General features: G+C 45.6%; 1 protein-coding gene across 1 annotated transcript in view; it reads left to right on the plus strand.

Moving 5' to 3' along the window:
* SLC13A4 (solute carrier family 13 member 4) overlaps positions 1-18590 on the plus strand; it is a 78663-nt gene that overhangs the window by 57637 nt on the left and 2436 nt on the right. Inside the window, exons 9-15 of the mRNA XM_053258374.1 lie at positions 1217-1336; positions 7053-7154; positions 7350-7451; positions 8161-8258; positions 10846-10976; positions 14031-14192; positions 15941-16078. Of these exons, the coding sequence (XP_053114349.1) occupies positions 1217-1336; positions 7053-7154; positions 7350-7451; positions 8161-8258; positions 10846-10976; positions 14031-14192; positions 15941-16078 (853 nt within the window). The remainder of the gene's footprint in view (positions 1-1216; positions 1337-7052; positions 7155-7349; positions 7452-8160; positions 8259-10845; positions 10977-14030; positions 14193-15940; positions 16079-18590) is intronic.

Consider the following 18590-nt stretch of genomic DNA (forward strand, 5'->3'; position numbering starts at 1 on the left):
GTCCTGCCCAGCCAAGGTGGGAGAGCCAGATGTGCTCCTGACCAGCAGCCCTGTGAACTCCAAAGACCAAGGGAGGAGTGGGAGGGGAGGGGAGTGATTGTGTGGGAGGAAGGAGCTTGGAAGGCTGGCCTAGGGAAGTTTGGGGCTTGTTTCAGCTTAGCCTTAGTTTTCAGTTATGCCACTGGATAGCATCTGGACAATTACAACTACAAATATGTATATACTCATTTCAACAAAAGAAACATAAGATAGACACAAGCAACAAGCACTGGAGGGATGCTGTGCTGGGCTTAGTCATGACAGAGTCCCTCTGAAATTAATGGGACTTATGGTAGTCATCATGACTCATTTAATTAGTGATGACTAACTTGTACCAGAAAATACCTTTTCATTTTATGCAGGCCTATTTCCGAGAGAGAGAGAGAGAGAGAGAGAGAGAGAGAGAGAGAGAGAGAGAGAGAGAGAGAGTGTCTAGGTGGCCAGATTTGGCTTTTTTAAAGCCAAATTCTGGCTTACGGCCCATTTGACCCACAAGTATACCCCTTAGGTTCTGGCCACCCTGGTGCGTGTATGTTTTAAAGGCAGGCAGTAGGTATGAGGTTAACAGGAACATCTAGCTGTTGCATGCCACATTGTAGGCCATTTTGTTCCCACTTTTTACACATTCTGGAGAGGAAAGGGGGTATCAATCCAGTTTCTTTGGAATATAAGGACGGAAAAAGCTACTGCAGCAGCAAGACTGGTGGAAGCTTGTGCTGTTTCTATGCTCTCCTCTATGGCTGATAATTTATTTATTTTATTTATTTCCTTTCATTGGTTCTGATGATCACTGGAAAGTGGGCCAGGCTCCCTTAGCCCACTTTCCAGTGATCATGGGAACAGGCTCGGTGAGTTTCATGGCTGAATGGGGATTTGAACTCGGGTCTCCCTGACCCTAAACCAGCAGTAATGTTCCAAGTTCATGGGTCATGCATGAATCAGCCTGGAGATTATTCTTGTGTAGGGGTAAGACAAGCACATTGTTGCTTCTGATATACCATGCAGATGTTCATTTTACCCAGAGGACATTTTGTCAAGTATTTGCAGCAAAAATAAACACAAATACTGAGCTTTAGAAGTGATTGTCCAAACGCTATTGTTTTTTAATTAATCCCCAGGGTGAAGTGCTAATGAGATGCATATTTTTAAATCTTTCATGTGATTCCTTGGTTTACAGCCATTATCCCAATGCCGATGTGGTGAATTTTGGAACCTGGTTCTTATTCAGCTTTCCCATCTCCCTCATCATGTTGGTTCTGACTTGGTTCTGGATGCATTGGCTTTTCCTGGGTTGCAAGTAAGTTGGGTCTGTAAGATCTGTGTAAAACTCCCCTATTTGGAGCACCAGGCTACATTACAGCTTTCTAGGGACTAGAATGTTTATTTCACATTCACAAGACAGATTTAGGTATTGTTGACATTCAATCAGGGCCTAATATGTGCCCGGCCTTCCATGAGTTACAACTTCTGAAATAATCCAAAAAACCATGAAATCCATCCAATGTGATCCATGAAATGTTGCTTCAGCAGGAGAGAGAGAGAGAGAGAGATGGTTGAAAACTCTCTCATCCCGCGCCAGTGATCCCCTCACTCACCCTCAGGGACACATCAGTGAGAGGGAGTGGCCTGCCTGTCCTTTGCATATCTTCTCTTGGGAGGGGCAGAGGAGAGGAAGAAGGCTCCTCTCCAGAAGAGAGGGAGGGAGAGTTAGAGAGAGGGAGTGGGGGCCTCATGAAGGTCTCAGGATGATCGACTGTGTGTGTGCTGGTAGCTTCCATCCCCACAATGCACTGTTTCTTGAATTGCCCCTTGTAACGTCTACAGGCAAGCCAGACCAAAATACACCACAGCAAAAGAGCAGATTTGCCACAGCAAGCAGCTTAGAGAACAGATAGCTCCAAATATGACCTAAAGAACTGAAGTAGTTTCATAGGAATTTAGGAAGCTGCCTTATACTGATTCAGACCATTGGTCCATCTATCTCAGTACTGTCTACACACACTGGCAGTGGCTTCTCCAAGGTTATAGGCAGGAGTCTCTCCCAGCCCTATATTGAGATGCCAGGGAGGGAACATGGAACCCTCTTCATACAAGCATGCAGATGTTTTCCCCAGACTGGTCCCATCACCTTAGAGGAAGTCTCCATTCTCCATTCATTCATTCATTCCCCAGATCTTTACAGAAGAACAAAATGTGGTCATGACTTTCTATGAGGATGACTTGCAGTTATCTAACTGAACTGCTATGAAATGATAGTTATGTTAAATCCATATTTATTTATTTATTTATTTTTACATTTATATCCCACTCTTCCTCCAAGGAGCCCATAGCAGTGTCCATGGTTAAATTTATCCTCACAACCACCCTGTGAAGTAGATTAGGCTGAGAGATAAATGACTGGCCTAGAGTCACCCTGTGAGTTTCATGGCTGAGCGAGAATTTGAACTTGGGTGTAGGGATGTGCAAATTGATTTGGGTACAAATCGATTTGTACCCAAATCTAGCTGATTCAGGTGATTTGGAGACAAAACAATCACTCCTATGGTCCATTGGCTAGATTTGGGTACATACCGAATTGTGCCTCATTAATTTGAATCAATTTGAGATTCAGATCCCTCCAATTAATTTCCCCAGATTTCCAGCTTGCTTTCTTTCTTTTTTTTAAAAGCTAAGTTCTAGCCCTTGTAGAGGTGGAGTTATGGAGCAAAATGTGTGGTCAGTATTTTTCAAGTGTTTGGATTCTTTGGTATATACTAACTTTCCCTCAGTGAATCCTTATGAGGATTCATTATACACGTGATGGAGCCAGCAGTTGTGTGGGCGGCCCATCCGGCCACCCAGCTATGAGCGTCTGCTCATCTGCGAAGAGAGAGGGCTAAGCCTGCTCTCCCCGCAGAACCCCATCAGGTGCTTCACACGTGTCGTGTGAAGCACCTCACTGAGAACTTCTATAAAGAAAATATTGTTATGCATAAATCACTGGAAGATGGCAATGACCTTTGGGTGTCTCTGGCCTGATGTGCCTTTGGACATGGAAATGTTCCATGTGCTTTTTACTATTCAATCTCCGGAGCCTGCTATTTCCTAATAAAAACAGGCTATAAGAAATGCATAATCCTACAACAAGCCCTAACATGATCCACAGTTCTTTCACAAAGAACATTTAAATTCCACGTTGCTGTTCCAGGAATTCACCCTAACATTTTTGTTGGTCCATAAGAGAATTAAAGTCAAAGCATTAGCAACATGAGCAAATTCTGATCACTGAAGTGCATTCAAGAATATTTTAGACTGGAAACTTGGCGCTGGAACACCTTTACAGCCACGGAGCATGGGTCAATGCCAAGGCCATTTTGTCTAGCCCAAGATTCATTATACCCTAGACCAGCGATCCCGTCTTCTTTGTTCCCCAGATGTTGTTAGACTACAACTCCCATCATCCCCATTCATAGTACAGCCATTGTGGCAGAAGAGTTGCAATCCATCATTTGGGGACTCAAGATTGGGAGCCCCTGCCCCAGCCATTTTAAAAAGATTCATCCGGTTTCCCAGTTTATGCTTCTTGGTCTGCACGACAACCCTGGAAGATAGCTTCAGTCTTGATTCAGATTGGAAGGTGAAGCTTTCCTGCTTGCAAATATGCGAGCACATATGTCTCACTTTTTTTACTTTTGCACTGGTTTCCTTTTCGTCGTCATGTTCATTTTAAGACCCTGTGTCTTTTTTCAAATACTTATACTTTACTTCTCTTCATCTTTCTTTTTCAATCATCTCTTTATGGTTCTTCTAGGGAGCTCTGTGGATCATTAAACCAAAGATCACATATTTTGTCTCATGCCTCTGTCCATCTCCTTTGGCTGCACCTCGTCTTTGAAACTCATGGCTTCCAGCTGGCACTTCAAGACTCATTTTATTATTATTTTTATTTATTACATTTCTATCACTTCAAGACACATCCATTTTCTCAACTCTTCTTTGCTTTCAGAGACATTCAGGGCCACCACTGAGCATCCCAAGAAGGTTCACACAGAGACGCTATTTGCATTTGTTGCAAATCATGACTATTGCTTGTACAATGCCCGACCCCACCCCATACACACATGAAAGCACCAGTTCATACAAACAGTGCTTCCTCACAAACCTCCTCGATGTTTCCTCATAAGTCCCCTTTTTGGTGGATAGTTTGGCAAACACATGAGTTCCTGAGTCGGTGTTGATTCCTGGTGACCACAGAGCCCTGTGGTTGTCTTTGGTAGAATACAGGAAGGGTTTACCATTGCCATTTCCCGTGCAGTATGAGATGATGCCTTTCAGCATCTTCCTATATTGCTACTGCCCGATATAGGTGTTTCCTGTAGTCTGATTTGTTTATTTAAAAGTTTTGGGTTTTGTTTTTTTTAATACCACTCTTCCTGTGGTTTACAAAGAAATAGCAAGCAATACCCCACCAAAGACAAAGGAAGGTGAAGGGGAATGTGGGAGTCCATCAATTAAATTAAGATGTCCAGTCTTTATGAAACCACATCGATGATCTTCTTCATCTTAAAGCAATCTCCTGATTTGCATAGAGAGAGCGATGAGATTTAAATCTGTTCAACCATCTAATGCCCTTGTTATTGCCCTTCTTAAATCTGAATATTTACTCATTGACATGGAAGAAAAATAAGTTGTTTGGCTTTGACTTCAATTGTGATGGAATCTTTAATCACTTACTGTATAACTCACTTGTTCGTATCTGAGAAAGGTCTAGGCCAGGTGAGGCAACTCCTCATAACTTCTTGCTGAATTGCACAAAGACATAGTACATAGAGGCTGCCAACACTGATATCAGCTGATTTATTTTCAGATGATTTTCTTTGGACCCAGTCCCCATTATAATCTGAGACAGACAGATTTATGTATCTGTCTTAGTGAAAATTAGATTGTCAGATTCAAATCCCTAGCAGACAGACTCTCTGGCTGATCTTAGGCAAATAACTCTGGTCATAATCACACATTCTGTTGAACCCATGTCCAGTTGTGTAGAGTGTACGGTTCATACAATATGTTCAGCACATGTACAGTGGCATGTTTTCCATCTTTACACTGCCTTTGAGAAGACCTGTACCCATGGTCACTTTAAAAATGAACACATGTACAGTAATTCACACAAAATCATGTACATGTCTACAGACATCCATGTACATTTGCAATGTAATGTCTGAATAGGCTTAAGCCACTGATTTCAGTCGCACCTGCTCCATTCAGTATACAGGCAATGCATGAAAAGAAGAGGCTTGATCAGAGCAGGGTTGCTTTCAGATACTATTAGATGGACTAACAATATATTGTAAGCATAGATCAGAAAGGCAGTCACAGAGGGATTCACCTCTTTGCAAGGGAATTATGATCCAAATTACCAAAAATTAGAGGGATTCTTCAGAGGATCAGATAATAACATGGATGACGACGACAATGACTTATAAATACCTACACAGATTTAAAATGACACAGGTCCTTCCCACACAGAGGCGTAACTATAGGGGGGGCAGGGGGGGCACGTGCCCCGGGCGCCATCTTTTCTGGTCACATGGGGGGCGCCGCCATGACCATTAAAAAAAAAAATTAAAAAATTTTTTTAATACAAATGTATCCTGCTCAGTGCAGCAGCACTGCAGCAGCCAAGGGAGCGTGTCAGTGCCCCCTTCCCCACGAGCGGTCCCTTCCACGCCGCCTGCGGGGGCCCCCATTGCTTTGCTGGCATCTGGCGGCCAGTCAGTGGCCTGGCTTGGCGGCGGTGGCGGCGGGCGCTTGTGAGGAAAAACCTAAGTATAATGTAATATGTTGGGGGGGGGGCGATGGGGGGGCGCCATTTCAGTGCTTGCCCCGGGCGCCGTTTTCCCTAGTTACGCCTCTGTTCCCACAGGCTTACAATTCAAAAGATGCAATACATACAGAAGAGAGGGTAGGAAGAGAAGAGGAAAACAAGCCAATTCAGGTACCAAAGCTTTCAAGTTGCATAATGATCAGATGGACTGGCCATCTCAGAGACAGTTCTGGGAGGAGAAGAGTCCGATGGCAGCTGGTCCCAGCCAAGGTGCCCCTCTCCCCCTGCAAGTATTTTATCTATCAATCTATGGCAGTGTTGCTTAGGATGTAGTCTCAGTGCTGAGCACTGCTGCTAACCTAGTCCCATGTTAGATATGGAAGCAGGGGTGTAGTGGACGTGGGGGGCGTACAGGGATGGCGTGCTGTTACTTCTCGGCTTCTCTGGTTGGAAACAATCTTGGAAACATGTTAATATTGTTTTGGTGTTGCTGAGTACCTTTTTCTACTCCTGGCTGCCACAGCTGTTATGCTCCTGCTCCTGCTGCTGCTGCTCATCCTCTTCCTCTTCCAACCTTTCAGTTAATTGCTTTCAGATGATCCTATTCTCTGTGCTAACCCACATGGTTTTGTTTATTGGCATTTTTAATACCACCATATCAGACACAGCATCATGATCCAATCATGTGAGCCATATCTGAGCCAGTGTAGTGTAGTGGTAAAGTGCTGGACTAGGACCGGGGAGACCGGAGCTCAAATCCCCATTCAGCCATGATACTTGCTGGGGGACTCTGGGCCAGTCACTTCTCTCTCAGCCTATCCTACTTCACAGGGTTGTTGTGAGGAGAAACTTAAGTATGTAGTACACCGTTCTGGGTTCCTTGGAGGAAGAGCAGGATATATAAAATGTACTAAATAAATAAATAAATATCATGTGAGTTGCCACAGCCAATCAAATTAAACATCTGTGAGGGCAAATTAGGCTGAGGGGGTAAAGGCAAAGATGAAAAATTGTACCAAGTGTAAGTAGCCAGAGGAATACAAAGCTGCTGGACAGAACTGAAAGAACACAAATGTTTGGTGAGGGGAGTATCTTCTTTTTCTGTAATTAATGCAGCTGCCTCTAACATGTGAATTCCAAGGTGAATGTTAATATCAAGGACTTTTCAGTGCAACTCATTATTGCTTTCTGTTGCTATTATCCTCAGTTTTAAGGAAACGTGTTCCATAAGCAAGAAGAAGAAGACCAAACGGGAAGAGATGTCTGAGAGACGGATCCAAGAAGAATACGAGAAACTGGGAAATATTAGGTAAGCATAATGAGGAAATAGTCTGTGTTTCAGGCTTTTGCTTCTTATGCATGGCTTCAGACCAAAGAACGAAAGGGAAAGCAAGACCAGAAAAGGGCCTTCCAAGAACTGACTTTCACAGTTGGAATAAATGGGCAACACCTTCAGGTGCAGCTCTCTTGTATTAAATACTTCCCTTTTAAATTTCATTTCCAGCTACCCTGAGATGGTGACAGCATTCTTTTTCATCTTGATGACCCTGCTCTGGTTTACAAGGGAGCCTGGATTTGTACCAGGCTGGTCCTCTTTGTTCGAAAAGTAAGTTGCAGCTGCTTAGCAAATTAGTGGGTTTTCCTGACTGAATCTTCTGGACATAAAAGTTTCAAATGGGATTGGGAGTGATGATCAGGTAGGAAGGACCTGCACAATTAGCTCTGCAAGTCTGACGTAAATGCTCATGTGGTGCTGGCCCTTTAAGTATTCCAGCACCTCCCTGGGATGAAGCTGCAGGAAAGCAGTCCCCACCCCGCCATTGCTGTAACATCTAAATGTTAATAAATGCCTGTGTTTAGATACTTTCTGAAGTTTGTGGCTTATGTAGTATCACTTTAAATCTGCTGTGGACTGAATAAATATTATTATTATTATTTCTTGTTTACACAGTCAGACAGGTGTTATTGACTGGTTTGTTTTATCCAGACATCGAGTCCTTCCCAAGGACCTGGGATGCCAGATTTTTATTGTCAATTGTTATAGATATCGTTGTTGTTGTTGTTACATTTATATCCCACTCTTCCTCCAAGGAGCCCAGAGCGATGTACTACATACTTAAGTTTCTCTTTCACAACAACCCTGTGAAGTAGGCTAGGCTGAGAGAGAAGTGACTGGCCCAGAGTCACCCAGCTAGTATTAAGGCTGAATGGGGATTTGAACTCGGGTCTCCCTGGTCCTAGTCCAGCACTCTAACCATCTCGCAGCTGCCTTTTATTCTTGTTTCTTGTAAACCAATTCACTGTCGTTTCCCTAGGAAAGGCTACCGGACTGATGCCACGGTCTCTGTTTTCCTCGGCTTCCTCCTCTTCTTGATTCCAGCAAAGAAGCCATGCTTTGGAAAGAAGGGGAAAGGTACAATATGAGGGACTTTGCATATGCGACAGACCTCTACTAAAGGCTTAGGTCCAGGTTACCTAAGAGAGCGCTTTCTTCTGCATGATCCCCACCGCACGTTAAGGTCATCTGACGAGGTCCGTCTCCAGTTACCACCAGTATCTCTGGTGGCGACTCAGAGGCTGGCCTTCTCTGTAGCTGCTCCTGGGCTGTGGAATGCACTCCCGGCAGAAATCTGTAATCTGAATTCATTACTGGCCTTCAGGATTGCCCTTAAAACCTATCTGTTTGTCCTGGCCTTCCAGGGTTTTTAATTTATTGTAAATGTTTTTAACTTGCTGTAACCTGGTTTTCCAGGGATTTTAAACTGTTTTGAATGTTTTTACTGTTATTCTATGGTTTTTTATAGTCTCTGTTTTTAATTGTTAATTCATTTTAATTGTTTTGTGTTAATATAAACTGCCCTGAGCCATTTTTGGAAGGGCGGTATAGAAATCGAATGAATGAATGAATGAATGAATGAATGAATGAAATGTTCTTTAAAACACTTTTAAGGGGCTTCAACCTCCCAAATATCTAAGGGAGAGTTCACACATTCAAACGACTAGCACTGGCTGAGATGTAGCTCACCACACTGTGTTCTTGTGTCACTTCCCAGATTGGCTTCCATTTGGGGCATTTGCCCAAGATAGATAAGAAGCCATTATCTGCCAGAGTGAAACTATGTTATCTTGTCAAGTAACCATCCTATTTTTAAAAAATCTGTTTTCCACATAAACCACTTTGAGAACTTTTGTTGAAAAGTAGTACAGCAGAACCTTGTTATTTGCGGAACCGCTATTCGCGGTTCCACGTAGCTGCGGGGTGTCTCACTGACACCCCTTTAAAGTATCCACGAATATGAAAGTATTAAAACCCAAGTATCCATGGTTCCTATAGGGCCAGAAGTGACCGTAGAGGTCACTTCCACCCACCATTTTGTCTTCGGGAGCCATTTTGTGGCAACATTTTTTTTTAAAATGGACTCCCCCCACATTTTTCATATTGGGGGGGGGATTTGGGGGCCTTCTTTGGAAATCTCTTCTTTGGAACTCTCTTCCCATTCAGATTCGTCTAGCCCTTTCCTTACTGATCTTCAAATTTCTTTTGAAGTCTTTTCTTTTTGCCAGGCTTTTGCCCTGTAGTTTACTTTATTTGTTTTTTGTTAGTTACTTTAATTTTTAATTTAGAATGTAATGTTTAATGTTGCCTTGTTTGCATGTTTTTGTGCACCGCCAAGAGTCTTTGGAGTGGGCAGTATATTAAATGTTTCTAATAAATAAATAAATAAATTCCTGAGCACATGGGAATGGGCACATTCCTGGGCACATACAGATCCCATGGAGCATGCCACAGTCAGTTATTTCACACACACACCGGCCCCCGTTTTTTCACCTTTTCTCTCCACTTTGGAACCTAACCCCTCCCCCCTTTCCCATAGCAATAATGCCTTGTTACTCACAGTTCTGTTACTTGCAGTAGTCGGCGAGGAAAGGAACCCCTGCGAGTAACAAGGTTCTCCTGTGTGTGTGTGTGTGTGTGTGTGTGTGTGTGTGTGTGTGTATACATACATATACATATATACATACATATACATATATACATACATACATATGCATAGTAGCAGTCAATTCCCCATGAGGAAACCAGGCTATCTTGTGATTCCAGAAAAGTGTTCCTGCCTTCTGCGGAATTCATACATTACTTTTTACAGGAGAACCTGCTTCACTCCTTTACCTGTGGCTTCCTTTGCATGCATCTTCTTTCCAGAACTTGGCTGAGAACTAACTTCCATTTCCTCAGCTCTTTCTTTTCTGCTGCTGTTCCAACTTTCATCTTAGAATTCTCCAGGTTTACTTCAACTGGGCATGATCCAAGCTTGTACATCCTCACTCTTGGGTATATTGATTGATTGAGAGGGAAATGTTTGCCTTTTGTAACTGGGGACCAGTTTTGATGAGACTCCAACCCATCTATTCCTATATTTCTTCATTACACATAGCTTATACTTAAGTTCTAAACATTTCATTTATGTTATTGAAATATTCTTTAAAAGGTTTAGAGCAGGCAAATATGAAAGGAGTTCTTTCTCCTTTTTTGGTCATTTGGTCAGGTGTGTGTAGGTGTGTGTGTGTGAAATTTAGTTGGATCCATACTTGCACAAACAACACAACACTTGCACAAGAGATATTTCCCAACCACTCTTCTCTGCTGTATCCCTGTGAGCCTACCAAAAGCCTCTCCTGATAGACTGTGAGATGGGACATACAAGGGAGGGCATAGGGAGAGTAGGGAATTGCCAATAAAAACGGGATGCCTCTACCTAATTTTTAGGGATTCATCCCTTCCCCTGCAGCCCACCCCACACCCCGCCCAGGCCTCAGTCCTCAGAGGATGATTGCTTGGGGCTTCAGAGTGGAAGATAGGACAGGAAAGGTACCTTATGCGCACATTGTTCTGCTTGCAGGTCTGGATCTAAGCCAATATGGTTCATGCCAACCCGGGTTGACAGACCAGTGTTTGCCAAGAAATGTAGAAAAAAATGCTTTATTTTACTTTGATGCAGGAGATGTTTCAAATTCTAAAGATGTTAACTCAGTCGAACCTATCATCACCTGGAAGGACTTCCAGAAAACAATGCCTTGGGAAATAGTCGTTCTGGTTGGCGGAGGTTATGCTTTAGCAGCCGGATGCAAGGTAATACAGTTATCTCCATATAAAAGAAGACCTTCTATAATGAAGCAGAATTCATGAACTGAGAACATCTTTTCCTTACAAAAATCTCTCTCTGTGTAAGGCTGCAGCTGTACAAGACGAAAAGAGATCCATCCCTTCTTCATATTCATTGAAGAGCCCCTGGTGGCGCAGTGGTAAAACTGCCGCCCTGTAACCAGAAGGTTACAAGTTCGATCCTGACCAGGGGCTCAAGGTTGACTCAGCCTTCCATCCTTCCGAGGTCGGTAAAATGAGCACCCAGAATGTTGGGGGCAATATGCTAAATCATTGTAAACCGCTTAGAGAGCTCCGGCTATAGAGCGGTATATAAATGTAAGTGCTATTGCTATTGCTATATTCCTCACATCAATTCTGGTGCCACCTCAACTGTTCTCCTTGGAGTTGCTTTTCTAATTATTATTATTTCTTTATTTAAAACATGTCTACCCCAGCCTTCCAGTGCAATACTGCTGGGGGCAGCTCACAAAATTAGGAAAACATGTATAAAACAATATAAAAATAACACTAATAGAAATTAACTGAAAACAAAGCCAAATTTAAAAGTCGCAAGCTAAAAAGTTTTAAAATCTGCCAAATATGAGCAGATAATTTTTTTAAAACAGCTGGGTTTTTTTTTAATAGATCCTAAAGGAGGGAGCATGGCAAAGGTCTTCATGGATGGTCCATGTGATTCTGCTACCGGAAGCAGAGGACCAAGCACAGAGGCGTATCGGGGGGAAACAGCGCCCAGGGCAAGCTCTGGCCGGCCCTGAAATGGCACCCCCCGCCCCCCCGGCGGCCCCCACATACCTGTGAGGGCGCAGTGGCGCCCCCCAGGTGACATGTTGCGGCAGCGGGTCGCCCGGCAATTCGGCGGCAGGTCGCCCGGCGATTAGGCGGCGTGCGTGCGACGCAGTGATGTGGCAGTGGTGTGGGCGGCGGCGGCAGGTCGCCCGCCAAGTGCGGCGGTGGCTGGCTGCGGCGAGGGCCGCTGTAGCGCAACCCGAGCGGTGGCGGACCGCCCGCCGAGGAGGAGTTCAATCAGATCGTGGAGGAGGAGTTCTCAATTAGAGCCGAGGAGGAGTTCAATCAGAGGAGGAGTTCAATCAGAGCGGCGCCGAGCCTGCCTTCTGGCCTGGCGTTGCTTCCCAACTGTGCAGGCCCCTCCATTAAAATCACAGCCCCAGTCCTTTCCTTCCTTTTCTGTAGCATGGTGCCATTTCACCTTCCTTCCTCTGGCAGGGTGTGCTGGGGGCGGCGGGGGTGGGGTGGCGGGGGCTGCCATGCCACTCCTGAGAATTGGCCTACAATTCACTGCCTAGGGTAGCTCACTTTGCTCTGCATCATGGTAGAACCGGCCCTGCTCTCTCCTTTGTCCCAGTGACTGCAGGCTGAAATTACCCTCTGAAGCTGGTACTCTGCTGGGTTTTTAGTTATAATGGTGACATAATCAGAGTCAGTGACGTGAGTTTTTGAAATGTGGACTCACAACACCCAGTAGGTCTGTGCTGATCAGAAAAGGGGGTTTCTGATGTTGGAAATCCCTATCCACCACCACCAGGGGGCTTGACAGACTGGGCTTCCACCCCGAATCTCCTTCAGAAGAGAGTGTATGCATTCACACACCAGCCAAATTTACTCTATTTCTGGGTTTTTAAAATGTTGGTTTTATATTACCTTTTCTGAAAACTTTGGAGCAAATAGAGAGAGGCACTGACATAGAACCATTAGCATGATAAGAGGGATACTCTCTTTACAAATGCAGATGAAGCTCTTTCGTAATCTCTCTCCCCCGACCCCGCCTGCCCGCCCCCCCACCACTGCCATTGACTAGAAGGAAGACACTATGTGAACTTGCATCAAAACAAAACCCGAGAGCAGAGGGGAGGGGCTGCTTCCCTCAATGACACAAGTATAATTCCAAGTGGCTTCACTCAACATTTACCCCACAGCATGCAAATAACTCCCAGGCAGCATCAGATCTCAGGGCAAGTGCCTTGCGTAGTGTGCTGGTGGTGGGGGCCCTTTAACTGCCCATCCAGCACAGCTCTGGGGATGGCTGGGCAGCGCAGCGATTTTCAGGAGCTTTGGTGGGGGGCGGTATTTGAGAAGTTCTGAGTGGGTCTACAATCCCAAAAAGTCCACATGTCCTCCCAGCAGTCACGCAGACTTCTCAGGCTGCCCTGAATCCTCAAAGCCTGCCCCGCAAAGCTCCTGAGAACTGCTGCATCACCCAGCCACCCCCTCCGCCCACCCCATCTGGGCAGGCAGTTAAAGGGCCCCTACCACACTGGCCGGCTGGGGCACTTGCCCCGTGCTCTGATGCCTCCTGGTGATGATGGGTAGGCATTTACAATGTCGGAAACCCCCCTTTTCTGATGTGCACAGGCCTATCACCCAGTTTGAAAAGCATCAGCCCATTTTGAGCCAGGCCCACTCCGAATTCAGATCCAGCTTGATAAGGGCTTCACCCTTGCCACTACCTGCCAGCTATCCCTGCCGGTTACTCTCCCTTCCCAACAAAACTCCCTTACTTTTAAGAAAATAGAGGGGTAACTAACAGCATAAAGGGCTTATTAGAGACCAACACGTCCGTGTGGGTTTCTCCCCAACTGGAAATGAGTCATTTCCTGAGTGCATGGAATTGTAGGTTTTTTTGGTTTTTGCTTCCATTTGGGAGCCTAAGAAAAATACAGATCCCATATTCTCTGGCTCTCATGAATGGTATTTCCTGTTAAGAAGTTTGCAAGGCCTTTGTCTCTAGCAAACCCTTGCTGATGCTAGTTACCCCTGCTCTCTTGCTAAAGATTTGTTGTTGTTGTTGTTGTTGCTTCGGAAGGAAGTGAGAAGGTCTGGAAGGGTCCACCCACCCCACCCTACCCACATGCACACTTTCACAGAAAAACTCAGGAAACGTTTGAGTTTTTTCTACTCATTCTCCAGGAACATGTGAAAAAAAAAGAACAGACTTGGAGGCAAGTGCAGGGACTGGACAGTGTCCCGTTTAATTATTTCCACCAATATCTTTTCCTTCAGACGTCTGGCCTTTCTACCTGGATCGGGCGTCAAATGCTATCCCTCAGTAGCCTTCCCTCTTGGGCCGTCACTCTGCTGGCCTGCCTCCTGGTGTCCATTGTGACAGAGTTTGTTAGTAACCCAGCCACCATCACCATTTTCCTACCGATTTTATGCAGTATGGTGAGTACAAATTTAGAGTGGATGTAGACTTTGCAGAAGATTCATAAATCAGAGCTCAGTCCTATGATGTGTACAGTGTAACGTAAGAACACAGCCCACAGCCACCATCCATTGGTAGACCTGTTCACCATGAATCTGTCTAAGCCCCTTTTGAAGCTATCCAAGCTGGAGGCCATCACTACATCCCATGGCAAAGAATTCCATAGATTATGTGCTGTGTGAAAAAGTACTTCCTCTTGTCGGTACTCAACTTCCTAACTTTCAGTTTCATGGGATGAAACTTCTCTGGTTCTAGTGTTCTGAGAGAGGGAGAAAAATTTCTCTCTGGAAATTTTTAAACAAAAAGTTTCCAGAGACATCTTTATGTAGAATGGAACATAATGCTCCCGGCACTAGTGCAAGGGGCCCCCATTCTCTTTGCTTTAATTCTGGGAACTCACCATTGGTCCTTTTCAGTCTATCCAAAGGTCCCTAGCTTCCAGGTCCAGCAAAGACCTGAAACTGCTAAGAACCATAGAAAGCACTGTAGTAGATTCAGAAACATTTGTCTTGTTTGCTTCATACAAGATGCTATGGCAGTTATTCCAATGCATTCTCTGTCTGTGCCACAACTGAGAGAACCATACTGGAGATTAAGGGATCCCAACTGGTGGTACTCCAGATGTTGCTGAACTACAACTCCCATCACTCCCAGCCACATTTTATCACAGCCAGGGAAGGTGGGGGTTGTAGGTCAGTGACATCTGGAAAGCTACACATTACCCTAAGTCTTTGAATCCAAGTGTGTTAGACTGGTTAGACTGATTGAAACAATAAATCATAATTTTCCCTTCCTGTGCTTAGTTGATGTTTAGCTTGTGGTTTTATTTAAGAGTAGCTAAATATATGTACACAGATCTGTCTTCTTAAAGGCCCACATGCACAGCAACACCAGTTGAAGATGCAGGGGCAACCATGTGGCCCTACTTTGGGGCAACTATGCGCAGCGAACACAGGTGGCCTAATGGGCCAGGGCTGGGGGAACTGCGCACCACCTGCCTCTGCGGCTGTCTGCCCTCTCCTTCCCTCCAGCCTTGTTGGCACCAGCAAAGAGCTGGTGTGCATGGGACTAGGCCTGGGGGTGCTGGACATCTCCTGTCTCCACAGCCTCCTGCCTGCCTGCCTCTCTCCCTCCCCCTGATTGTTGTCACTGGCAAAGACCCATCACGTGAGCTAATGATGTCACCACCCAGCGACTTGGGTGCTCTGCTCCGCTCAAGAAGAGCTGTGCATACCTGACAGGGATGTTCCTGGCAGTGAATCATCTCCAAGATAGGGCTGAGAGAGATCCCTGCCCTGCAACCTTGGAGAAGCTGCTGCCAGTCTGTGTAGACAATACTGAGCTAGATGGACCAAGGGTCTGACTCAGTATATGGCAGCTTCCAATGTTTCTATTAAAGTGGCTTTTGCAGGGAGGAGAGGCTAGCGGAAATTGCCTGCTACCTCCTCTCTGCTGCTGCTGGGATGTTGAACGAGGCTGGAGCACAGTCAAGTGCCAGCTTTTTTGTGGCACTGCAGAGCTGTTTCCATGGATCTAGCCCTGTGTTTCTTGTCTGTCTAGGAGTCTACGTTGGGTTAAGGAATATAAAGAATTGCAGCAAAATGTCATGGCATCTTCTAAGGAACTGTGATTTTGTCAAGGTATTTCCTTCTTAAGTTTCTCTCTCTCTCTCTCTCTCTCCCTCGCCACCCCTTCTCTCTCACTCTAGTCAGAAACCCTGCAGATCAACCCTCTGTACACCCTGATCCCGGTCACCATGGGTATCTCTTTTGCGGTGATGCTACCAGTGGGCAACCCCCCAAATGCCATTATCTTCAATTATGGGCACTGTCAGATCAAAGATATGGTAAGTAGGATGCAACTGGAATCTGCAATAAAATGTATTTGATGATGCAGGATGTCACGACGCCGGTACCTGCAGAGCTGTTCCTCCTGGTGGCAGGGCCTCGGGGTGTTTGGCGGGAGGGAGTTCTTGCTCACCCGGCTCCTCCTCCTCTGGGTTCCTTGAGGGGTCACCATGGCAGTCTCTCACCAGAGACCTCCATCACTCATCCTCCAACTGCCCCTCATCATCAGCCATGCTGGCCTCAAATCCTTGTTGACAGCCCATGCAACCCCCGCCCCCCATAACTGGGCCTCCTCCCTGCTTTATTAAGCTCCTCTCATCCACATCCCCCTCAGCTGCTTCCCAACCCTGACTTCCCTCCACCCACTCTTGCCCCCGCCTTTCCTTGTGAGGCGCCTCGCTAGCGACATGCTTGCCTAGCCGCTCCCTGAGAGCTCCCTGCAGCCGCAGCTGCGCCATCTTCCTCCCGACGGGCCGTACCACCTGGCTCTCTGCTGGCAATGCCCAGCCCTCACCCCGACAGCTGCTGAGAGGCCCGGGTCGGTAAGGACGGTGTGTCTGCCAGCCGAACACAGGAATAATAAAGCATTCCATCTTCGTGGAGTAGTAATGATAAAAGTGATGTGTGCCATCGAGTTGTTGTCGACTCCTGGTGACCACAGAGCCCTGTGGTTGTCTTTGGTAGAATACAGGAGGGGTTTACCATTGCCTCCTCCTGCGCGGTATGAGAGGATGATTTTCAGCATCTTCCTATATCGCTGCTGCCTGATATGGGTATCAGCGGTGATTTGAACCGGCACCCTCATGCTTGCTAGGCAAGTCATTTACCGCTGCACCATTAGGTGGCTTCAGTATTAATAATACTAGCTTAATATTGTAGGTGCTTCTGTGATGAGGTTAAATCTAATGACGTCCTCAAATCTAAAACTGGACAATTTTGTGAAACTGATCATTTCAGTTGTGAAGTCAGGTTTTGATGTCAAAAGTGCAGTGAAACACAGAGGCAGATGTCTTAACGGAGGGATGAGAAAGGGGCTCTAAAATGGATTGTTCATATCATTTTAAACGTCTTTCAGTCCCATTTTACCAATAGGAAATACGCAAGGGGTGACTGCTATTTCTTGACACCCAAATGTATTGTAAAGATCAGTGGACAGTGTTACAGTTGTGCATAGACTACAATGTATTAGAAAGCTATATTCAGAACCTAGGGGAAAGTGGCTCCATGTGCTAAAAATGGTGCATTGACACGGGATTGCAGATTGTTTTCTGCGGATGCAGGGGGACCTCCGTTTGGACTTTCAGAATTTTGCCGGCTCCACTGTGGCTGTGCTTGGAGTTTGGGGCTTTCTGTGTACAAGGTCCCAGGTTCATGACTTCCTTTGACCCATGCTAGGCGAAAGATGTCAGCTCAGTGGCAGAGCATATACTTGGCATGCAAAAGGCCGCAGGTTCATTCCCCAGCACCTCCAGCTAAAAAGTCCCTAGAGATCTCTGCGAAAGACCCTGGAAAGCCATTGCTCACCACAGTAGACAATATTGGGCTAGATGAGGGGTTCCCCACTCAAATGCCCTGGTGGGCCAGAACCAACGATGATTTAGCATATGGGGGATGAGGTCAATGTTCAACACAATTATTACATTAAAATTAATTATTAAAAATATTAACCTATATATATTTTTATTTATTTTTACATTTATATCCCACTCTTCCTCCAAAGAGCCCAGAGCGGTGTACTACATACTTGAGTTTCTCCTCACAACAACCCTGTGAAGTAGGTTAGGCTGAGAGAGAAGTGACTGGCCCAGAGTCACCCAGCAAGTATCATGGCTGAATGGGGATTTGAACTCGGGTCATCCTAGTCCAGCACTCTAACCACTACACCACACTGCACCCATAAGCAATTATTAGTTACTTGCAGATTTCCTCTCCCCATCAAGGACTCACAGTTTTAGCCAAGGTTAGAGGCCAGAAAATAGGCCGTGTCCCTGCTCAATCAGTGGGGCGCCTGAAGTGCATACCAGCCCCAAACAAACACCAGATCCTGTCCTCTGCTGCTTGTCAGAAGGTCAAGAACTCTTCATGGCTCCTACTGTTACTGCTAGGTATTCCTTCCTATGGGCCAGCAAAAAAAGTCCCCAGGGGCTGTATCTAGCCCCCAGGTCTCATGTTGTGCAGGTCTGGGCTAGAGGAAGCAATGGTCTGACTCAGAATAAGCAGCTTATTCTTAAGCCCCTACCTCTGATCTGGGGTGGGGCTATTGGCTTCCATGACAACTGGCTTTACGAATACAAATATAATGAATATTTATATATTGCTCTCCAACAAAAGTTCCCAAAGCGGTTTCAATAGGTATAAACAAACAAACAAAGATGGCTTCCTTTCCCCAAAGGACTCACAGGTCTAAAAAAGAAATATAAGATAGACACCAACAACAGCCATCAGAGGGATGCTGTGCTGGGGATGGACAGAGCCAGTTGCTCTCCCCCTGCTCAGTAAAGAGAATCACCA

Source organism: Hemicordylus capensis, chromosome 5 (assembly GCF_027244095.1).
Source record: "Hemicordylus capensis ecotype Gifberg chromosome 5, rHemCap1.1.pri, whole genome shotgun sequence".
In the NCBI taxonomy this organism is placed as follows: domain Eukaryota; kingdom Metazoa; phylum Chordata; class Lepidosauria; order Squamata; family Cordylidae; genus Hemicordylus; species Hemicordylus capensis.